Here is a 24,752-nt window from a genome sequence, read left to right on the forward strand (position 1 = left end):
AAGGAGGCCAGTTGGAGCTAAGCATGCATGGCCAGCTATTGTCTTATTGGCCCATATAGTGTAGAAAGGAGAGACAGTGTGGGGACAGATTAAAGGTTGGCACGGTTACGGTCAGCAGTATGTTAAACGTAAGTGAGATGAAGAGTACAGTGATGGGGCTAATTAGGAAATGATGGCCACAAGGAACACGTCCAATAATGTGATCTATAAAGCACAATTGGGAGTTAATGTCAGCTGGTGCAATATAGAATGGATAACTGGATTTTAAGTATAAACCATTTTGCAAGAAACCAGAAGAAATTAGTTTGACCTACTGTTATTGTTATAGAATGAACTTTTAACTTAAAATCACTATGAAGATTATGTGTTTAATCCACCCCAGTTCAACCCCAAACTTAAAATTGTAAGAATAAGAATTATTTTTTGCCATTATTCCTCACCAGATTTAACAATTTAAATGTTACACTCATAATGTCATAGTGCACCACACTCAAATCATAACTAATTTAAATGGTCACAATTAGCAAAATGTAATTATTTATTCTATAAAGATCTACTGAAATAGTTTAGCTTTTTATATTTAAGTCTTCATTGTAATGTTAAAAGAGCTGTATGTAGCCAAGGCTTTGACAAGTTTAAAAACTATCACAGTTGAAGCTGGGTTGCCAGTGCCTTAACATGGACAGGCCACACATACAAGGGACACATACAAGTTTTCCTCATTCTCTCTGTATATGGACAGGCTCACTGAGCTGCAGAAGCTGCACTAGCACTGATTTATGTTTGGCGGTAGGTGTTGGGGTTTGGGTAGTAGTAGTGAGTAGTGAGGTTTGAGAGAGTCCTTTTAGGCTTAAACCAACTGGATTTCATTCTTGGCTACTGCTTACCCAAAGAAGAAACTCATGTGAGGCTCTTTCTGCTTTCATTTTTCTATAGCCCCTCAGCACTGATGTAATGTCAGACAATCATTAATAACAATTACACAATAAACATTTTCCTTTCTTTGTATAGATGAGAGAAAAGCGAGGAGAGGTTTAATTACCCCTCTGTAGCCCTGACTCTAACTGCAGGCTGGATTTCATAAAAAGCAGCTCCACTGTCACTGTCACTCCGATCACAGGCCAATAACTGCTGGAGCTGGAATCATAATTAAACATGTTATGTACTGAACATCAAACCTCACACCAAGAATAAGACATGCAATTAATCTCTATCTAAAAATAAGATCTGAAAAAGAAAGTGTTGTGTGAAGGTTTCATAAACTCAGACAAGAAGATTATACTGTACATGAGCTGCAACTCCCAAACTTTTCCATAAGATAAATTACAGACATACTTTCATTATGGGGGTTATATTTTGAAACTTATGAAATCACACATTTTAAAGATTTAATACAAATGCCATGATTTTACTTTATTACAGTTGGAATATATGGTTTTATTTCAGTCCACCTCTGTGTTTGATGCTATACCATATACCACCAATTACTGCACATTTAAAAGGAGCTAGATAAATATTCCATATGCACTTCAGAACAGGTTTGTGGAGGTGCACCATGTGACCTTTCCAGTGGGTGGTCCAGCACCTGCTTGTCTCACATGGAAATATGATTGCCTTTGCCTAGAACGTTCCGCAGTATGGCATTAAATGAATGAACGATATCACTGAATTATAGGTTAATTAATTCTCCATTCGCTGCTGGAAAAACCTGCAAGGCCAAGTTACAGACCTGACCTGTAAACAGTTTAATGCCATGCCGTGGAAGACAAGTAGCAGACTCTCTATTAAAAAAGTTACACTGTGCACCTTTAAAGGGCCCATACTGCACTATTTTCTTATACTCATAAAACACATATCTGGTTTTGTGTTTTGCTTCTATGACACATGTTTAAACACACACATTCTGGATATTTAGGCCAAGTTCTTCTCTCAAACACCCTGTTCCACTTTGTGATGTCATATTGTAATACAGGATGCCCTCCATACACCTTCACAAGAATAATTTGGATAATTTCAGCCTTGAATTTGCTGAATAAAAGGTAAAAGGTAGCTGTTAACTTCAATCACTACATGACATCACAAGGTGGAGCAGAGCATTTTGAGGTTTGGAGATGTAGACAGTCTCATAATAAATAAGTGTGTGAATGAAAACAAAACAACTCCAGGTATGGTTTGGATGAGGTATCAACATGTCTTAAAGCCCATAAGAGTTAATTTTGCATAATAAAAGACCTTTAATATGGAATAAGACCCCACTGAGATACAATATTTTGTAATTAGCAAAGAACATTTTATTGCCTGAAATTGCCATTATAATGTCACTAATTCCACAGCCCAACTACAAACATTTCATTTCAAATCTTATAGCCAATTTTGCTTCCCAATACATCCTCTGTACTATACTGAGAGCCTTATCCCACTGACAACACAAGAAAAACAGTAGCTATTTGATACCACTTTTGCTATGACACTTTATTCTGTGTATATGTAGCAAGATTTACAATACTTGGGTTTGATGCACTCTCTCGAGGCACAAACCTTGAGTCTCGTCTTTATTGGTATAAGATTGAGTTGGTGGATGTGTTTTTCCGATTAGTGTCTTTTTGTGGTTTATCTTGCGGAGAAAGGGGTGGGTGTTATGGCTCCACGGGGGGCACTGGTGTAGGAGGAGTGATTACAGATAGTAGTGAGGCTCTGTTCTAAGTGTGTATATTAAAAGTGTCAATAGCTCTGTGATGGAACACTCCAGTGGTTATAACTGCTATATGTACAGGGACATATCAAGAAGAAAAGCTTTATTTCTCCATTCATTTCGCCATATAGTAGAATGAATTAGGAATATTACTTTGATTTTGAATGACTAATTTCATAGTTTGCTTTTTATGATAACACCATGCATTTTTTTTGTTAAATGATCAAGATAATAGATATAAAAAATAATAATAATAATAAAATACACTGGAGCTTTGGAGAATTGTATAAATTAATAAAAGTTAAAGATTTCGCCAGTTCGAACAGTGTGAGAACATGAACTGTGAACTTTTAAACCCTGCAATTTGGTCATACAGTTTGAGTTGGGGCTGAGTGAAACAATCGAAAATGTCGCACAGTGCACGCCCAGCATTAGTAAGTTCATTTAGAGCAGAGGTCTCAAACCTGTAGCTCCACCCCCTTCCAAGTAGCTCGCCAAGGGATTTCTGAATTAAACATATTGTGCTAAATAAGTAAAATGTGAATAATTAAATGTCTATTACCATGGTACATGTATCATTTTGATGCCTAACTTTGTACACTACTAAATGTATAATGGTTTATGTTTTATAGACATTTAACTGTACCTCATCTAAGGCCCTTATATGTACTAAATGTCTTGTTTCTTGTTTCGTTTTAGAAGTATTATCTGTTCCATAAGGATGTGTTATTGCACAAGTTGTAGGGAGTATTATCTGTCCATCTATAGTCTGGTGCAGTGGGTGAGTTGTTGTACAGTTGTAGGGAGTATTATCTGTTACGTAAGGGTGAGTTGTTGTACAGTTGTAGGGAGTATTATCTGTCCATCTATAGTCTGGTGCAGTGGTGAGTTGTTGTACAGTTGTAGGGAGTATTATCTGTCTCTGTATAGTCTGGTGCAGTGGGTGAGTTGTTGTACAGTTGTAGGGAGTATTATCTGTCCATCTATAGTCTGGTGCAGTGGGTGAGTTGTTGTACAGTTGTAGGGAGTGTCTCTGTATAGTCTGGTGCAGTGGGTGAGTTGTTGTACAGTTGTAGGGAGTATTATCTGTCTCTGTATAGTCTGGTGCAGTGGGTGAGTTGTTGTACAGTTGTAGGGAGTATTATCTGTCTCTGTATAGTCTGGTGCAGTGGGTGAGCAGGAGTTTGTCCAGTGTCCTCGTGTCCCTCAGAGTAAATCAGTGGCGGTCGCCCCGTCCTTCTTGTCCTTCTTTCAGAGGATACTTCCGGACGTCAGAGCAGAGGTTCCTGATTGAACCTTTAACCTCTGACCCTGAGGGGGATCACGCCGTGAGCCCCTTCAATGAAGAAGAACGCTCCACTCCGGCCGTGTGCGGAGTCACCAACACCACGTGGGACGATGACTATGAACCACCAACCAGCCGGAGCCGCTCCAGATCAGGCGTGAGTAAACCAACAGAGGTTATCCAGGTGACATCAACAGTACACATTTTTAGAACGAGAAGCAACATTATATGGGTGTCAATGGTAAGTAATGTGAAAACTCAGGGCCTGTTTACACAAGAACGCTTGCAGGTAAAAACAACAAAATATTTTATCGGAAGTGCCTTTCGTTTAGATGGTGACGGCGTTTTTGGGGTTTAAAAACGCAAAAATCTGAAACCACCCTTCAGCGTGGAAAAGTTGTCGCTGTAGATTTTCCGTCTACACTCCCCACGATGCAAAACTCTGATGAGATCTGCTCACGTTGCGTACGCGTTTACGTCACATACATACAGTACACAGAAACGACAAAATATTTTATCAGAAGTGTCTTTCGTTTAGACGGTGACGGCATTTTTGGGGCTTAAAAATGCAAAAATCTAAAACCACCCTTCAGAGTGGAGAAGTTGTCGCTGTTGCGTTTCCGTCTACACTGCCCACGATGCAAAACTCTTGTCAGATGTGCTCAGGTCGCGTACACACATGTCACACATATACAGTACACAGAAACAAACATGTCGGTCTGGTCCCGGACCTGGATCAGTCCTGGTTCAGTCCGTACGCAGTGCAAAAGTTTGGCATTGCAGTCACGGAAGTCGCGTAAACGGGAAACTGCCGTTATCTGTTCTTTTCCATTCTTCATTTAAGCACAAAATCGAAAACTGAAAAAAAGGATCGTTATCCGTTTTTTCATTTTGGTTTTGGAGACAAATAGCGAAGAAAACTGTTGTATTTTCGTTTTCTTATTTTTGGTTTTATATTGAAAAACGAATGAACGAATGATACACGGATTCACATTCCAAGCGAAGCTATAATTTCCATGGAGACAACGAGGTAGAGGACCCTTCACCAGGAGAGTTGCACAGTGCACCTTTTAAAGAACAATTTTTAATCTGTTTGTAACGTTGTTCCCTCGTCAAAAACATACCTGTAGTTGTATTTCTCTTTATTCACCTTTGTTTCAGTAATCCTATTTACGAGGTCTTCTTGCTCTAAGCTTGTATTATCATAGTTAATATTTTCCCAGATTGTTACATCATAGATAGAAATTTCTGAGCAGTTTTTAAGTCCATAAATTATTGTCAGAGTTGTTCCCGTTAAATTTCTGTCATCAAATTTAATCCATTACAACTGCAAGCTGGTCATGTTGCTTAAATGTACTGATTCATTTACATTTCTGAGACATTGCTACAAGACAAAGATTCTAAAACCCGTTTTTCCTGATAATAATGAATAATTCTTGTGTATTTTCAGGGGATCACCATTGTTCAGCAGCAGAAATACCTGGAACTGTATCTGGTGGCTGATAACAGACTGGTATGTAGTTGATTATAGGAACCTAAAATGTGTTACATTGTGTGAGTAGTGTGTTCCTTGAATTTTCTGAAGTAAGACTGTGCGGTTTTGTTTCAGTACCTGAAAATGAAGCAAGACGTGGCGGAACTGAGAAGAGAGATATTTGAAGTGGTCAACTTTGTTAACATGGTGAGTAAAACAATCAGTAAGATTTTCTCTTTCTCTTTAGTCAGTGATTAGCTTGGACTGACCTACAGCCAGTCCTCTGCCAGTAAAAAGTGTGTGATTAGGAGCAGAGTTCAGATTTTGGAGGAAGAACTTGGACTATTTTTTTATGTTCAATGACACTGATTAATAGAGGTACACAAAAATCGTACATACCTCAGTTTTGAGGTCAGTTCATTTACGGTACAGTACGGGAACAAAATGCTAAATCATTTGCTTGTTGTTTATTCAACAATTTGTTTTAACATTATGCAAACGGGAAAATAGAATAAATGCAAAGTGCTGTTTGGTTATACAAATAAGTTCAATGAAATATTCTCAAATATCAACAAATGTATGAAATATTATAAAAAATAAATTCCTTGTAAACATTAAACAAAATTTTTCACAAAGTAAAACACAGCACTAACAGTTTCAACATGAACTTTTACTCAGTATTCAGATTTTTTTTGCCCAGAAAAAACAACTTGACCACAGTGTCTGCAGTAAGTGCAGATCTGCTGACAGGGAAGGGGCGGGGGCAGAGATTCCGTGCCAGCGAAAGACAAAAGCGCTGCTTTTTTTTTGAGCTGGTAAAAAAAAAAAAAAAAAAACACTTAGAAAATAGAGCCCAAATGACCTGCCTCTTTTTTTTTTTTTTTTCTCTTGCCTCTCAGGGCTTCCGTAATTTACATATAAAGTTACATATAAATAAAAGTGAGTGGTCTTTGCTTTCATTCATTTTTAATAAGTTGTTTATTTAATATGTTTAGTTTTAAGAGACAGTGAGCTATCATTCTTCTGTGCATGGGAATCTTGAAATGTGGTGCTTTGTTCCAGGCATACAAACCTCTGCGGACCTTCGTGGCTCTGGTGGGGCTGGAGGTCTGGTCCAGAGAAGACCAGATTACAGTCACTCCTCCAGCCGGAGCAAACTTGGACGCCTTCATGAAGTGGAGGAACACAGAGCTGGTCAAAAAAAAGAAGCATGACAACGCCCATCTGCTCAGGTCTGACACATCAGCGAGCTCATTATGTAAACATTATGCAAAACTACTGTTCCGAGCTTTACGGTGTTGTCCCCTCATCAAAACTGTACTCGGAGTATTGTATTTCATTCACACTTGTTTCATTAATCCAAAATCATCTTCTTTGAACACTCAAAATTGTTAGTTTTGCACAAATTTTTGAGTCACTGATAAAAATCTGGGTTTTCCTTTGCAGTTTTTAAGCACAAAAATCATCACTGGACTCCTTCTGCGGTCAAACTGTGTTCACAACAAAAGCATTTGTTTATAGAACTGGGCTTCATTTGACTGGAGGCAAACACTATGGGTGACGTCACACTCCCTCAGTCCAATTCTGTGCACACTCTGCTCACACCGTATTGTTTACTTTGGGAAGACCCACCTTGCCTGTGTGAAGTCTTGCCCAAGTGCACAATGGCAGAAATCACAGGTAGGAGCTTGGAGCCAATCACTGACATACAGTATTATTGTTTGTTTTCAGTGGAATAGACTTTGAAGGATCCACCGTTGGACTGGCCTTCATCGGAACACTTTGCTCGGGACACTCAGTCGGAGTGGTGCAGGTAACTAATACTTTATAACAGTTATGTGCATGTCACTTACTCGCCTCCATGGAGATATTATTGATTTACTCCATAGTGTGGCATTAAACTTATCTATCTCCATGGAGACAAGCAAGAGGCACATCCAGGCTAAGTTAAGGGTCACATTTTTTTCAATATAAACACCAGTAACTGAATAAATGCCACATCAGAGGTTCATTTTGATTTTATATGAGAATGAATAAAATAAGACAGAGAGGTTTAATTTTTTCTTGGAAAATTCGACGCATCTTTGTTTCCAGTGTCTTAACCTGCAGAGGACACATACAAGTTTGTCTCATTCTCAGTTTATGGACAGGCCTCATGTGAAAACTCAGAGCCTGCAGAATTCCCTCCCTGAGCTGCAGAGGCTGCACTAGCACTGACTCAGGCTTGGTGCAGGTGCTGGTCCAGGTTTCTGTCCAATGTTTTTGTAGTCAAGAATAAATCAGCATTACAATTATTACCAATAAAAACTATATTGGATTTGAACATATTCACCTCGTTTCTGGTGGCACAGATTAGATCAGGTCAGATTTATGGAATGTAAGAAACAAAACCTGAAACCAACCTCCAGCCGTAGTGTTTCTGTCTACACTGTCCAAGACGCAAAACTCTGGTCAGATGTGCTCAGGTCACGTACATGTTTATGTCACACACAGACAGTACACACAAACAAACATCAATCAATCAATCAAACTTTATTTATAAAGTGCTTTTCATACAAAAATGCAACACAAAAGGCTTTACAGTGATTAAAAACAATCCCACATTTCCATCCACCCACTTACCCAACCCCCACAGCTGCCCGACTCCACACAACCAAACAACCCAGACACACACACACACACACACACACACTAACATGGTAAAATACATAAAATCACCTATAGTAAAATGTGAGGCTGAATACAGGTGAACCAGTTGAGAAAGCACCATCAGAGGAACATGTCTGATCATTTTCATGTGTCGGACCTTCAAGCTGCAGCCCCAATAAACTTACAGGAGGCTCCCAACAAATGTACAGAATCTGCAGAGATACAGAACAGAGAAGGATCTGCAATCACCTCTGTCAAATTCTGGATGCACCAGTTGGTCGCAGGCGAGTCAGGCGGATCTGGACGAGACCTGGAGAACCAACTTTGTGGAAGGAGTAGCTGATAACAGAACACAGATTTATGGAATGTAAAAAACAAAATCTTCCGTATGGTTCCTTAAAGCCTGGACTCTTGTCTGTGTAGGACCACAGTGACCGGGCGATAGCAGTGGGGGCGACTCTGGCTCATGAGATGGGGCACAATCTGGGCATGAACCACGACGACTCCAGCGCCTGTGTGTGCCAAGGAGACAGCTGCATCATGGCGCCCTCTCTAAGGTGAACAAGACACAATATTCATCATGAAATTAATGCTGCGTAGGCCTGTGTCCAGATTAAAATATAACTTCATGTTTTATAAAGTGTTATTGAGTATTGAAGTTATTTGAACTCTGTTTCATGTGTTTAGTTGGAACGTTCCTCGGAGCTTCAGCAGCTGCAGTGGAACCAACTATGAGAAGTACCTCCTGAACCGCAGTCCCGGCTGCCTCCTCGACAGACCTGAATACAGAGCCCTGGTGATCCCCGGTGTCTGTGGGAACGGCTTTGTGGAGGCTGGAGAGCAGTGTGACTGTGGCACTGTGGAGGTAAAACACCTTTTGTCCACTGACCAGAAGGTTCTTGGTTGAATTTCCAAATCCAACTTTTTCACTGTATTGTCTGCATTTTCTTTTCTTGCAGCATATTTTTACTCCAACTTGTAATATTTTTTAATTGAAGTAACAGTACTCTTACTTGGAGTGACAAAAAATTTCTGTGGACAATATGAAATTAATCCTTTTTTTTTTTTTTTCCGGGCACGTTAACGCGTAAATTTTGCGTTAACTAATTAATTAATTTTTTATTTTTTTTTTTTTTTTTTTGTAAACACCTGTTGCTCATTGGCTTTTCTTTTATTTTGAAAAAGTCCACCGTGTTTCTTTAAGTTTGATGTCTTTTCTTTACACTTTGTTCTCTTTTTTCTGACCACATGAGAGGCAACGTGTCCTTGCCTCTGCGGCCCGCAGCCGTGGGCTCTGAGCTTCCATGGGCTCCAGCTTTGACTGGTCTTTCTCTTTGTTCTCCTTCTTCCAGACGCCCCTGAGGCGTACAAATAGAGGTTTGCAGTGCGGTTTTTGTCGCTGCGGTCTGGTTTACATAATACTATTACAGGGTATTCACTAAGGCCCGGTAGATTTCATGATATGATCCCGCCCATAGCTCAGTCACTGATTTCCCCAGATACCACTGGAAGAAAAACTGTGATTGGTCCATTTCCATTCCATTATATTAACCCTTTGTTTCCCAAGAAATATCAGCCCAAGTTTATAACAATGATCTAGAAATTATTACTACAGTAGTGTTTATTACTCACTGAATAAAAAATATTGAAAAAATATATTAGTAGTACAAAAATTCATTCAGTATTTTTTCTTGAGCCTTCAGAATACCTTGAAGACTCTGCGGGTTCAACTCTGAAAGAAATACTGTTTGAACAACAAATGTTTGGCTCTTTCATTTACATTTCCAATAAAAGTCACTATACTCTACTTTTTAATTCATTCATTGGTTTTGCGTATAACATGCGATTAATCGTGATTAATAACACTCAAACTCATGCAATTAATCCAATTAATATTTTGTATTTTTGCCCAGCCCTACTTTATTTTGAACACTGCAGACAAAAGTAAAAGAAAATATAATGTAGTTTTCCTCATTTTTGTCTCTATCCTGTCCAGATTTAGTGCATTATATTATTTTTGGGGGTTGAGTTTAACAACCCCAGCCTCAGTTGTGAAGCCTCAGTCTTTCCGGAGTGATATTTGAAAAGAGACAGCGCAGGTTTAACCTGATTCTTAGAAAGATTCATCCGTTTTATTCGTTTTATTGCGTATGTATGTGTGTCCCCTCTGGGCACCCATAACCCCAGTAGAAATCCATGCAGTGATTTATTTGCAGAGATGGGTAGAGTAGCCAAAAATTCATGGAAGTGTAACTTCAAATACGGTTATTCAAATAGAACTACACATGTAAGAATAAAAAAGTACTTGGGAAAACTACTACTCAAGTAAGTGTAACGTAACATTTGTTTTATAGTTTGGAGGTAATTTAATTTGAAAGACAAACACTGAACAAAGCACAAAATCTGGTATTTTCAAAGGAGAGATTAAAAAATAATTTAAAAAAAAAACAAAATAAAGAAGCATATCTGAGCATTGCAAGAAACTCAAACGTTCAAATCATTTCATATCGTCAGAGTACTGTTACTTCAATAAAAATATGACTCATGTAGGAGTGAAGTACCTTTTATTTTAAAAGTAAATGTAACTGAGTCGTAGACACCTCTGACAATGATTTCTCACGGCCTGTTTACACGAGCTTGTGGGTTAAAACGAAAAACTATTTTATGAGAAGTGTCTTTAGTTTAGACGGTCACACGTTTTTGTGACTTAAAATCTGACACCACCCTCCAGAGTGGAAAAGTTGCATGCACTCCGCCGTAGTGTTTCCGTCTACACTGCCCAAGACGCAAAACTCTGGTCAGATGTGCTCAGGTCACGTACGCATTTACGTCACACACATACAGAACACACAAACAAACATGTCGGATCATTTCCAGGCATCAGACCTTCAAGATGCTCTAATAAACTTACAGGAGACTCCCAACAAATGTATAGAATCTGCAGAGATACTATTAGTGAACAGAGAAGGATCTGCAATCACCTCTGTCAAATTCTGGATGCACCAGTTCGTTGTAAGTGAGTCAGACGGATCTGGACGAGACCCGGAGAAGCAGTCGATGGTGGGACAACTTTGTGGAAGGAGTACCTGATGAAAATGGTTGCTTTAAGTACCAGCATACCCAATCAAATTCCACACACTTTTGCTTCACCGTATGCACTCAGATTTAATCTCGAAAATGCTTGTCTAAACGCGGATTAAAAAGTGAAGACAGGACGCTACTTTTGCATCTTCTGCTCAGACCGTCATCATATGAACTTAGGCTACGTTCAGACTGCAGCCTGAAGTGACCCAAATCCGATTTTTTGGCCCCTATGTTCCTGTATCTGATCTTTTAATGACAGTCTGAACCACACAGATCAGATTTTTTCAAATGTGACCCAGGACATTTGGATATGTGCTCATGGAACTGATACATATCTGATCTTTTGACATGAGACTTCAGTCTGAACGGCCAAAGCGCATTCATCCACCTACATGTTATCACACGGTGGACTTGGCTATTGTGTGGTAACAAGCACCTGTTGCAAGAGCCAATACAGCGCAACACCGACATGTTTGCTCATGGAAATAAGCCACCGAAGATGTGTTTCCTCCTGCGAGAGTGGCACAAGTAGGCACTCACAAATGTACACAAACGTTCTTCTCTTCATACGAAAATTGTTAATGAACTCCATGTCACTGAAGTGAAGCACATCACCACTCACCACTCTTGGCTCCGTCTCCACATCCACACGTTCCTTTCCCACAAAACACCACGACCAAAAACCTCGTCCTTCTCCTTCTCAATCTCCTCCTTAAAACAAGTAAGTTGTTCATGTTCTGGCTCCAGTACGAGAGGAACTTTAAAATCTCCAGTTGCTCAATGCTCACGTCCACGTTTGGACAACTTCTGTAAACACAGAGACGCTCACTGCGGTTGACGTCGTCGTGTCTCCAGTGCACATGCGGGACACTTTTTCGCCGTTTAAAGTTCACGCTGGAGATCACATACAAGTCACATTTAATTGGAAATATGAACGACCTCGCAAAAACATCGGATTTCACACAAATAATTGAGCATTAAGCCCTGCAGTCTGAACGTAGCCTTAGCCTGATATTTGAAAAGAAACAGCTCTGATTTAACCCAGTTCTTATAGAGAGAGAGCCTGTTTTATTGCATGTATGTTTGTCCCCTCTGGGCACCCATAACTCACTCCCACTCCATGCAGTGGTTTACATGTCTGTAGTTGTAAAAAGAGTATGAAAAATCTGACACTAAACGATACTAAAATTAATATCAAAACTAGATACTCAATGGTGTAGGTATGGATCCTAAAAGAGTCACATTCACAGGACAGAAATGAACGTTTAGAATGATCTTGAGCTGTATCAGAACAAGAGCACAAAGACCAGTACACACCCACGGACCACATAAGGCCACATAGTAATATAAAAGAAAGTACTACCATTTAATGTTGAAAACCACCTTCTATTGTCTAAATAAATAGTGTACATTTTTGTTTATTTTTTAGGCTAATACTTTCTAATCTGTACATGCTGAGTAATTTGTGAGGCATCTCCACAGTCCCTGTTTAAACCTGCACATGCCTGGAACTGCACTTTTATTAGAACAAGGCTCGATAGACTTGTTTATTGCACAACGCCATTATTTTATATTACGCCAAGTATTGAAGCGTTCGTTCCATGGAAGCGATTTGAATAAACAAATTCAATTAAACAAGGCTACAGTGATAGAGGACTACTGGAAACTATGCAAAGTGAAATATTAGTCACAGTTTATTATTATTATTATTATTATACACTACCCAGTACCCATAAAATACTCTTCCAACAGTGTAATAATCTGTAATAACATGTAATTATGTAGACTTTTAAGTCCATTGAGAGTTCAACTGCTCAGTACAGTCTGATTAAATGTTCTTAGGGGTTTATTGGTCTAATCTCTCATTCATCCAGAAGTGATCCACTGGTATGTTTGATTCCAAAAAGGAAAAAATAAAGGTGTCTTTCGTTTAGATGGTGATGGTGTTTTTGGGGCTTAAAAATGAAAAAACCTGAAATCACCCTCCAGAGTGGAAAAGTTGAATACGCTCCACCGTAGTGTGTCCATCTACACTGCCCAAGATGCAAAACTCTGGTCAGATCTGCTCAGGTCACACATTACGTCACATACATCACCACCATCATCGTATGCATGCAGATTCCTCCCGAAAACGCTCGTCTAATAAATAAAACGTCATATACGGTATTTTCCAGACTATAAGTCACTCCAGAGTATAAGTCGCACCAGCCAAAAAATGCGCAATGAAGAAGAAAAAACATATATAAGTCACACCAGACTATAAGTTGCACTTTTTTATTTTGTAAAATCAGAGACCAGGAACCGACATTTCATCTTGAAAGTCAAGTTCTAGAAATAACAACAGAACAGAGAACAAGAGACTGAATAGGTGTTAAAATGTTAAAAAATAAAATAAATAAAGTAACATATGAACAGTTCTTCAGACAATTATAGTATAAACAACAGAACAGAACAAGTTTACCAAACTCATGATCTCACTCCAAATCACTAAATCCATTGAATTCTTCATCCTCTGTGTCACTTCTGCGTGACTTCCAGAGATAAACCATAGATCCATGAGGTAAACAGAGCGCCGCTTATCCTTCTGTGTAGCTGGCATCAGACTCAAGCATCAGTTCCAGTTAGAATTATTCGGGCCTTTCTGAATCCCAACAGGATGTTTCTTGTAGTCATTGAAGTTCAGGTTTTGTCGATTCATCCAGTGACTTCCAGGAAAGTTTCATGGTGCATCCTCCCAGTTGCCGTGAAGTTGTGTTCTCCATCCACGCTTTCCACCAGTCCCTCACAAGTTTCTCTCTCACTCCAAACTTTCTTTCTGCTGCTCGATTACCATTTTCAACTGAATATTTCATGACTTGCAGCAGGACAGAAGCTCTTTCTGCAGGAGACATGAGCAGTAGAGTGAAGTGACAGTGGTACAGGAGGAACAGGAGCAGCAGATACTCACACACAAGACTAGAACCTCTCACCGCTTCAGTGTGAACATTTTAATATATAAGTCACAGGAAACACCCAAACCATGAAAAAAAGTGCAACTTATAGTCCGAAAAATATGGTAAACGTAACCTTAGTAAACTATTCCCATCTTAAAAGTGCACTGTGTAACTATCTGGAGGAGATGTTCATGAAATAGGATTCATAGCAAAGGAGAAATTCAACTCAAATTAAATTCAAATCAAATGTTTCGCAGCTCGTCCAAGCTTCTTCTTCAGTTCTGGTCATGCTGGTGGACACTGCTTCTTTTTACCCATAAAAGCAGAAATAAGACCAACTATGAGTACACTTTATTTAAGCTTACTTGAATACTAGCGGTTATCATGTAGCCTGAGTAATTCCTTAAATCCACTGTAGCCTTCTCAGACATAGCTCGACATTCCTTGTTTGGGAAGTGTGTCAAGTCTAAACTGTTCTATCTTCACCAGGTATCTGTAACAAGAACATTCCTCTTCTGTGCTTCACCAAAATGTGGACGTGTCTCTGCCCGTCTCTCCATAAAACCCACCTGCAGGGCACACTTCAGACCGCACACTTCTCTTTAGGCCTAGATACAAAACACCTCACCTCAGCCTATCCTAGTGTTACTGCTAAAAGCCTTATTAGTACTCGGAATGACTCAGAGAAGATGTGCCGACCAGATGGAGAGGGTGAAAGATGGATTCAACTTTTTGTTTCTATGAAAATGTCATTGCTCTGCCTGGAATGTTCCACAGCTCTATCTTACATTTATACAATTACAGGTGGTTTTAGAGCTCAAAAATACCTAGAAAAACAAACATATGCATCACGAATTTCGGGCTTCCAGTCATTGCGCAATGCGTACTGAAAAGGGTTTCCCCGTATGCATTGCGCAATTTTCTGAAAAAGTGAGCATCCAGTCTTTTCTAGTCTTTTGAACCACATCACTTTTGTTTCTGGTTCTGATATTGTCATATTTTACTTTTGGGATTCGGACATTGTAATTGTGTAGTTGTTGGATCCTAACAGCGGAAAACGGCTTGAGAAATTTGCTTGCAAACTTCATAATTGCAAAAGGGAATCAGATGTGTGTGACTGCAAACCTCTGTTCAAACTGTTTCTCTTCCCAACGGAATTTAAAAATAGTGAAAGGTGAAGGTGATGGGCAGGATTGATCCACAGGAAGAACCAAAAAGGAAAACTTTGTCTGCCTAAATCATCCTGAGTTTGCAGTGAACATTTTGTATGTGGAGCGACAACAAAAGCCAATCCCAATCCCTCACTCAAACTTGCTATGAATTTAAAAAGTCAACTTCAAAGCAAAAGGCACCAGCTGTTCACCAAGAAACACCTTCCACTGCAAAGAGACCAAGACGTGATGTTACTGTAAAACCACAAGAACAAGAAAGTGCAGCTCAGTCTGTTTGTCTTCTGCTTTTGTTCTCGTTCCACATACAAAATGTTCGCTGCAAACTCGGGATGATTTAGGCAGTCAAATGTTTTCTTTTTGGTCCTTCCTATGGATCAATCCTGCCCATCGCCTTCACCTTTCACTATTTTTCAATTCCGTTGGGAAGAGAAACAGTTTGAACAGAGGTTTGAGTCACACACATCTGATTCCCTTTTGCATTTATGAAGTTTGCGACCTTCTGAAGCCCGAGCCGTTTTCCGCTGTTACGACATCCAACAACCACACAATTACGATGTCTGAATCCCAAAACTAAAATATGACAATATCAGAACCAGAAACAAAATGGATATGGTTCAAAAAACTAGAAAAGATCGACTTTGTTAATAGACGCATCCCACTGGGAAATTAAACATGGTGGTTTGATGCTCACTTTTGCAGAAAATTTCAATGACCGGAAGTCCAAAATTCATGATGCATCTATTGTGATTGTGAGCATGGTCACCTCTCCACAAATCTGACCCCTATCTTGGTCTGGTTTGGTCTCCATGAAGACAGAAAGGTTTAGTACCGTACTGTGCAACCAAAAATGTCGCAAAATGCACATTTAAAGTTGGACTAACCAGCTAAACTCTGCCCACAACCACATTTCAAACAGAATCTTCTAAACCGGGCAGAACCTGGAGGACTAAAAGAAAAAGTAAAAAAGGAAAAGAGTGAGAGAGGAATAGGTGTGATGGGTCCAACAGATATCCACACTTCAAATCTTCAAATTCTTCTCCTAATCAGCGCAGTTCTTCGTGATGTCACATAGTACTTGGAATTGCGGTTGTGACTGGAGGCAGCACACGCTCACTATTGACCAGAAAACTTGACCAGAAAACTGTACATTCACGTAGTTTGCACTGAACCTGCCAAAAATGAGGTGCTTATGTCTAATTCAAGGTGCTGTACAAGACTTAAAAACTTGAAAAAATAGGAGTCGTTCATTTGAAACAGTTTTAATAGAGAGTTCTTCCTCACCAGTGTTGGGAAGGTGACTTTTCAAATGTATTCCCCTACAGATTACAGATTACACACCCCAGAATGTAGTTTGTAACAGAATCCATTAATTTACTTAAAGTGAGTAATGTAATCTGAATACTTTGGATTACTTGATATTGTCATGTTTTTTAAAACTACATGAATGTAGCAACACATCCTGAAAATTCTTGTTTGTTTTCTTCAAACTGGCCCTGGTTTAGTCCTGGTTTAGTCCTGGTTTAGTCCTGGTTTAGTCCTGGTTTAGTCCTGGTTTAGTCCTGTTTAGTCCTGGTTTAGACCTGGTTTAGTCCTGGTTTAGTCCTGGTTTTAGTCCTGGTTTAGTCCTGGTTTAGACCTGGTTTAGTCCTGGTTTAGTTCTGGTTTAGTCCTGGTTTAGTCCTGGATTTAGTCCTGGTTTTAGTCCTGGTTTAGTCCTGGTTTTAGTCCTGGTTTTAGTCTTGGTTTAGTCCTGGTTTAGTCCTGGCTTAAGTCCTGGTTTAGTCCTGGTTTAGTCCTGGTTTTAGTCCTGGTTTTAGTCCTGTTTAGTCCTTTAGTCCTGTTTTAGTCCTGGTTAGTCCTGGTTTTAGTCCTGGTTTAGTTCTGGTTTTAGTCCTGGTTTAGTCTGGTTTAGTCCTGGTTAAGTCCTGGTTTTAGTCCTGGTTTAGTCCTGGTTTTAGTCTGGTTTTCCTGGTTTTAGTCCTGGTTTAGTCCTGGTTTTAGTCCTGGTTTAGTCCTGGTTTTAGTCCTGGTTTAGTCCTGGTTTAGTCCTGGTTTAGTTCTGGTTTAGTCCTGGTTTTAGTCCTGGTTTTAGTCCTGGTTTAGTCCTGGTTTAGTCCTGGTTTTAGTCCTGGTTTTAGTCCTGGTTAGTCCTGGTTTTAGTCCTGGTTTAGTCCTGGTTTTAGTCCTGGTTTAGTCCTGGTTTTAGTCCTGGTTTAGTCCTGGTTTAAGTCCTGGTTTAGTCCTGGTTTAGTCCTGGTTTAGTCCTGGTTTTAGTCCTGGTTTAGTTCTGGTTTAGCCCAAAATGTGAAAACAAGAAAATACCGCCATGTAATCCATTTATTTCAACAAAGTAACTGTAATCCGATTACCACTCACTGAAACAGTGACTGTAACTGAATACAGTTACTCATAATTAGTTTTTTAATTTCTCTGATTACGTAACTCCAGTACATGTAATCTGTTACTCCCCAACACTGTTCCTTGTGCATTCTGAACATTCTAATAATTCACTGTGATGATCTTATGAGCGTTTTTTACAACTCTTAGAAAACAGTGCAGAGTTTTAATCTCAAGAGTTGCTTATACAATATATCTGTGCTGCGAACACAACCCAACTGCTTGTAAATGTTTGCTTTGTTTTGTTTGTTTTGACAGGAGTGCACCAACCGCTGCTGTAACGCCTCCACCTGTGCCTTCAGTGAGGGCTCACAGTGTGCAGAGGGAGAGTGCTGTCAGGACTGTAGGGTCAGTATATAATTATCACTGTGCAGCTACGGTTGTGTTTCAGGTGACACCACAGCGTTCTGTAGGACAATATTATTGAATACAGTTAAAATTGATATTGTTCAGCTGCAGATTTTTGTTGCATTATAACATGGTCTCGGGTTGAGTCAATAACAGAAATGATCAGGTTCCATGTTTCTGAATTCACCTGATATTTTATGGTTATGGAGTAAGAAAGCTTTCAAAAATATTTGTGCGCACAGAATAGAAATCGGTGCGTATTTGGGAAATCGGTGCGTATTTGTAAATATTTGTAAACTCTCAAATAAGTCCAGTCGTACATAAAATAAATTGTGTGTATTTTATCCCTCAGAATATGAACTGAAAAGTTACGACGTCAAGAATTACAATCACGAAATGAAAATTTACGATTACGCTTTCATCAGTACAAATACGAATTCACAGACGCGAATTTACTGTCAAAAATACATCATCACTTCACAGACATTATTTATCGAGCAGAAGAAACATCGATCAAGATCAAGACTGTGCATGTTTAAGTTTGTAGCAGAGGGTAAAAACAGAGTAATGGCACAAACAAGGAGCTACAACAGCGACCAACAAGTGGGTTCATTCAAATTTATTGTAAAAATGTTTTGTCTTGCCACATCGTATTTGGGAACCAAACGCTGCTGTGTAATATTGTGTAGAAACACCTCCTCTGAACAGGAAATTGCACATAGATCTTAGTAGAAACATAGAGGAGTCAGTTGGTGAACATCAGATATAACGTTATCACAAGGCTAATGAGCAAATATCAGCGTTTTCTGTATGTTTAAATTAAAACATTCAAGGCTACAGCCACAGCAAGCAGTTAGTCAAGTCTAAACCTTCACCTCAGCTGCATTTCTCGCATGAAATGTGACCAAAAGTTCCTTGGGACGCTGAAATGTGCCAGTTTACACCAAACGCTGCCAAACTGACAAAACATTTTTACAATAAATTTGAATGAACCCACTTGTTGATCGCTGTTGTAGCTCCTTGTTGTGCCATTACTCTGTTTTTACCCTCTGCTACAAACTTAAACATGCACAGTCTTGATCTTGATCGATGTTTCTTCTGCTCGATAAATAATGTCTGTGAAGTGATGATGTATTTTTGACAGTAAATTCGCGTCTGTGAATTCGTATTTGTACTAATGAAAGAGTAATCTTAAATTTTTATGTTGTGATTGTAATTCTTGACGTCGTAACTTTTCAGTTCATATTCTGATGGATAAAATCCACACAATTTATTTTATGTACGACTGGACTCATTTGAGAGTTTACAAATATTTATTTTATGCTCAACTACAGACAAATATGCACCGATTTCCCAAATACCCACGGATTTCTATTCTATGCGCACAAATATTTTTGAAAGCTTTCTTACTCCATACATGGTCAAGTACAATGTAATTTACAAGAAAACCTGGCCCCCCATCTGAGAGTTTGACATCATCACATTCTAGAATCTGAAACCCACCAATAAACTTTTCAAATGGATGGACAGAGGTAACTGTTCCAAATCAAAAGTGAACTCTCACACATAATGGATATAACTGTGGGTAACTTTTCAAGTGAGGGGTCAGCTACCTTGGAGTTAAAGTTTCCATGGAGATGTTGGTCTGGATTTGTTAAATTTAAACTTAAAGGCAGACCCAAAGTTATATTGTGTACTTTTTGCTGCAGTCGGGTCGTCAAAGTAAAAATAACCCTTTGCTTTGTTTTGCTGCAGCCTAAATGGAGAAATGACTTAAACGGCTTAAACTGTTTTGAAATACAACAATTATGATGCAAGTTAAGCAGTTTTAAGTACTTCATGTACTACAGTCCCTTTCCCACAATGTTACAATATATCTTACATAACTACACAACGGCAACAATTACCAGTGTTCTACAGTAGTGCGTCAAATACAGGTTTTCTTATTCTACTGCATCGACATCTCTACAGAAAAGAGCATTTTCAAATCTGAAGAAATGATGTTGTACTCAGATGGAGGATTTTGGTTGTTATAGAAATTCTCTTCCATTTGACCCTCTGTTAATGCCAGTGTCAGGAGCAGTGAGTGCAAAAACAGACACAAAGAGAATATGAATCTCCCCACACTGTCACTTACTCCGGTCTTTGCAGATGTCCATCTAGATTTGTTGGAGCATGTTCACAATCTCATGTCTCTTTGTCTGTCTGTGTGTGTGTGTGTGTGTGTGTTGTGTGTGTTGTGTGTGTGTGTGTGTCAGATCGCGGGGCGCTCTCGTGAGTGTCGTCCTCAGCAGGATGAGTGTGACCTGGCTGAATACTGTGATGGAGAGAGCGCGCTCTGTCCAGAGGACGTGTTCAGTGTGAACGGTCTGCCCTGTGACAGCGAAAAGGGATTCTGCTACAACGGACAGTGTCCCCAGAGACAGACCCAGTGTGTGAAGATGTACGGACCAGGTGAGCAACAGAGCTACTCACTGGGGACTATGGATGGGCACGATCGGTCGACTAATCGATAATTGATCATTAAGAATTTTGTCGATTACGTTCATTTCTAATCGATAAACCGAATGTAGGTTTCTGTGTGTATATGAAGCTACGTCTGACAGAGCAAAACACTGGAGTTGTGGCCTCAGTCCCACGTTTGGGCTCTGGCTCCTCCTTGTCGACACTGTTCCACTCAGTGAGTGTGTTTACATGCACATCTGTATCCCGGTTTTGTCATGGTGCATGTAAACGCTGTAGCCTGGTTACTGCAACATAAAGTGCTGCTCTAAACCTGCACATGTACGATCTCTTAAAACATCGCAACACACACACAGAACACACTCACACACTCTTCAGCATCAACATCCTCTGTCACAGAAAGAACACTCATATTCCACTGAGTCGTGTCCTTTAGTCCGACAAAATCTGAACCGCATCATCGCACAAGAGCTTTTTTCTTTGCTTAGTTTATGCAAATTACCTATAAAAGTTTTAAATTTTGTTTCAATGAGTCTTGCATAAAGCTGCATTAAACACATTCTAATGTCAAACAGGCTGATGTGGCTCTAGAGTGTTTATGGTTTATATGTTGTAAAGTTGAGTTTATTTATGCAGATTAGTAATAGTAATAATAATGATGATACTTATTATATAAAAACGTTAATGATGAATCGAAAATTGATCATTAATTCTCCCGACGATCGATTAATACAATTTCATCGTATGCCCATCCCTAATGGGAACATGAGTGAACACAGAGCAATAGTGGGAGTGACCAGAACCAGCTGCATCACAAATACATTAAATATTGTGTACATTTTTGGTCAGTAGATGGTTGAACTTCTAAAAAAAACTCCTGTTACCATGGAAATCCACCATGTTTGTGGCAGTGCAAAAGTCTCAGAGTGTTATATTAACCAAACAACGCTACAGCCAGTATTTAACACCTTAAAATCTCCATTGTCTAACATGAGGCTCACTGATTATTCTAAGAGGTGTGAAGTCACAGTCCTGAGCTCTACTGTGTTCTCTGACTGTTTTTGAGAGCCCCCTGGTGGTTGTATAACAGAACACAACCATGACATTAGAAACATTTGGAAGTGTAAACACAGTCAGGTTTCTACACTTTGAACACACAGTTTTTTATAGTTTTTTTTTTGACCGTCTTTACTGCTCTCCCTCAGGTGCCATCGAGGCTCGCTCTGGCTGCTTCGACCAGAACACCAGAGGAACTTACTACGCCTTCTGCAAACGCCCTGCAAGAGACCAGTTTATCCCCTGCCAGAAACAGTGAGGACCACACCAGCATCTCACGCACGTCACATATTGGCTTCACTATACACATACACTATTTCCTGACCTGTGTTTTAATGTTGTTTACTCATCAAAAACAAAACTCATCTCCAGGTCTGTTTGTGATGAGGAAACATTAGAACATACAGTAGATCACAAAAGAGTGTGATATGAGCTCTTTAAATCATTTTACATTCGCTGAACCTTCTTGCGTCTGTTCCTCTGCAGAGATATCTTCTGTGGAAAGCTCTTTTGTCAATATGGAAACGACAATCCCAACTATGGGCGGATGGTGCGAGTCAGCGACTGTAAAGCCACGTTCTATGACGACTACACCAGTGACTTTGGACAGGTGGACACTGGGACCGTGTGTGGAGACGGGAAGGTACGGTGTATCGAAAATGAATCGAAATCGCAGGTCTTTATTAGAAATCGCAGAGACTGGATTCAATTTCACTTATTCATAAAATCTGCTAACCTCAACACCAATCACTCGTGCTCACACTAGTCATAGGGAAGATGCAGAACTAGGGATGGGCATGATTAATCAATAATTGATCATTAACCCTCTCCAGGCAGGCGTTGCAGATTTGCAACAGCTAAATGCCAATTACCTACTTACTCCACATCTACATTTTATGAGCTTTTTTTACTCAGGAGCCTTTTTTCCCATCTATGCTGATAAACGTGGAGGATGCAGACTGTGTAAGAACGGCTACACGCAAACGGCCTGCCAGAAGTGCAAAATACTTTTGTTGTTTACAAAGGATAAAAATTGTTTCTTGCACCACACAAAAAAGTGATGTTGTTCTGCCACTGTAAAGCTGTTACACTGAGCTTTATGTTTTCATTGTTATGAAAAGTGGTAAACACATAAAGTTAGTGTTCATATCATTTTCGGTCTTCAGTGTTAATTTACCACACCAGACCAATGGCCAAATCTGAAACATCCCAGAACGCACTGGATGTGAAGGTCTCTCTCAAAAAAAAAGTCAGGATTGTATATTACTGCCCCATATGATAATTTTTCCCAAATATCAGATTTTTTCCTGTTACTAAAATTTAATTTGAGCCTGAGAGGTTTAAGAATTTCATCGATTACGTTCATTTTAATCGACAAACCGAATGTAGGTTGCTGTGTGTAGCGTAGGGTGACCAAACGTCCGTGTCTGGGGACAAACAGGGGTGTGTACATGTGTCTCTGCATCAGAAAAGGAGCGAGACACAAACAGTGGGTCAGTCTGCAATGTACCGAAGCACAAATGCATATTTAACGATGACTTGTACAAGAAATCCCACGCTTTCTGTTCCGGTCTGGACAGTTTATTTATGCAGATTAGTGCAGATAGTAATAATAATGATGATCATTTTAATTTTAATTAAGAAAATTTAATTGAATGCCCATCCCTAGTCAGAACACTAGCATGCTAACAACACACCAGACAATAGATTTCCTGATAATAGCAATGCTTTTGAACTAGACACAGACGGCACAAAGCAGTCTCATTGTGATAGTTAAAGGTTCTTTTATGATGTACTGTACACTGTACCAGCACATTTTATTAAAAAAAAAAAAGCCTCTTTAAAATAAACTCATTCCTATTAACTCAAAGCCACATAAACTCATGTATCATTATTTATGTATGATTGAAACCTGTGTTTTATTTTGTAGGTGTGCAGTGAGAATGAGTGTGTGGACTTGGAAATAGCGTACAGGAACACCAACTGCTCTGCCAAATGTCCAGGACACGCGGTGAGGACATAGTCCAATACAATCATTAGATTTCTTTCTGCAGAGTTGGAATGACACTCTGTGTCTCTGTGTCTCTGTGTCTCTGTGTCTGTGTCTCTGTGTCCCTGTGTCTCTGTGTCTCTGTGTCTGTGTCTCTGTGTCTCTGTGTCTCTGTGTCCTCTGTGTCCCTGTGTCTCTGTGTCTCTGTGTCTCTGTGTCCCTGTGTCTCTGTGTCTCTGTGTCTCTGTGTCTCTGTGTCTCTGTGTCTCTGTGTCTCTGTGTCCCTGTGTCCTGTGTGTCCTGTGTCTCTGTGTCTCTGTGTCTCTGTGTCCCTGTGTCCCTGTGTCTCTGTGTCCTGTGTCCCTGTGTCTCTGTGTCTCTGTGTCTCTGTGTCTCTGTGTCTCTGTGTCCCTGTGTCTCTGTGTCCCTGTGTCTGTGTCTGTGTCCCTGTGTCCCTGTGTCTCTGTGTCTCTGTGTCCCTGTGTCCTGTGTCTCTGTGTCTCTGTGTCCCTGTGTCCCTGTGTCTCTGTGTCTCTGTGTCCCTGTGTCTCTGTGTCTCTGTGTCTCTGTGTCTCTGTGTCTGTGTCTCTGTGTCCCTGTGTCCCTGTGTCTCTGTGTCCTGTGTCCCTGTGTCCCTGTGTCTCTGTGTCTCTGTGTCCCTGTGTCTCTGTGTCTCTGTGTCTCTGTGTCCCTGTGTCCCTGTGTCCCTGTGTCTCTGTGTTTCTGTGTCTCTGTGTCCCTGTGTCTCTGTGTCTCTGTGTCCCTGTGTCTCTGTGTCTCTGTGTCCTGTGTCTCTGTGTCCCTGTGTCTGTGTCTCTGTGTCCCTGTGTCTCTGTGTCTCTGTGTCCCTGTGTCTCTGTGTCCCTGTGTCTCTGTGTCTCTGTGTCTCTGTGTCCCTGTGTCTCTGTGTCTCTGTGTCTCTGTGTCCTCTGTGTCTCTGTGTCTGTGTCTCTGTGTCTCTGTGTCTCTGTGTCCCTGTGTCTCTGTGTCCCTGTGTCCCTGTGTCTCTGTGTCTCTGTGTCTCTGTGTCTCTGTGTCTCTGTGTCCCTGTGTCTCTGTGTCTCTGTGTCTCTGTGTCTCTGTGTCTGTGTCTCTGTGTCCCTGTGTCTCTGTGTCCCTGTGTCTCTGTGTGTCTGTGTCTCTGTGTCTCTGTGTCTCTGTGTTTCTGTGTCTCTGTGTCTCTGTGTTTCTGTGTCTCTGTGTCTCTGT

The 24,752-nt window shown here is 40.1% G+C and overlaps 1 protein-coding gene across 1 annotated transcript in view; it reads left to right on the forward strand.

Moving 5' to 3' along the window:
* Positions 1 to 3,813: 3,813 nt before the first annotated feature.
* LOC110163224 (zinc metalloproteinase-disintegrin-like batroxstatin-1) overlaps positions 3,814 to 24,752 on the forward strand; it is a gene marked incomplete at its 5' end in the record, with an annotated part of 29,435 nt that continues 8,496 nt past the window's right edge. The window contains 12 exons of the mRNA XM_020928151.2: positions 3,814 to 4,134; positions 5,428 to 5,490; positions 5,587 to 5,658; positions 6,514 to 6,683; positions 7,183 to 7,264; positions 8,524 to 8,657; positions 8,788 to 8,965; positions 17,945 to 18,034; positions 20,293 to 20,488; positions 21,703 to 21,808; positions 22,040 to 22,196; positions 23,484 to 23,564. Of these exons, the coding sequence (XP_020783810.2) occupies positions 3,814 to 4,134; positions 5,428 to 5,490; positions 5,587 to 5,658; positions 6,514 to 6,683; positions 7,183 to 7,264; positions 8,524 to 8,657; positions 8,788 to 8,965; positions 17,945 to 18,034; positions 20,293 to 20,488; positions 21,703 to 21,808; positions 22,040 to 22,196; positions 23,484 to 23,564 (1,650 nt within the window). The remainder of the gene's footprint in view (positions 4,135 to 5,427; positions 5,491 to 5,586; positions 5,659 to 6,513; positions 6,684 to 7,182; positions 7,265 to 8,523; positions 8,658 to 8,787; positions 8,966 to 17,944; positions 18,035 to 20,292; positions 20,489 to 21,702; positions 21,809 to 22,039; positions 22,197 to 23,483; positions 23,565 to 24,752) is intronic.

Source organism: Boleophthalmus pectinirostris, unplaced genomic scaffold (assembly GCF_026225935.1).
Source record: "Boleophthalmus pectinirostris isolate CB_2022bp ecotype Guang Dong unplaced genomic scaffold, ASM2622593v1 HiC_scaffold_4, whole genome shotgun sequence".
In the NCBI taxonomy this organism is placed as follows: Eukaryota; Metazoa; Chordata; class Actinopteri; order Gobiiformes; family Gobiidae; genus Boleophthalmus; species Boleophthalmus pectinirostris.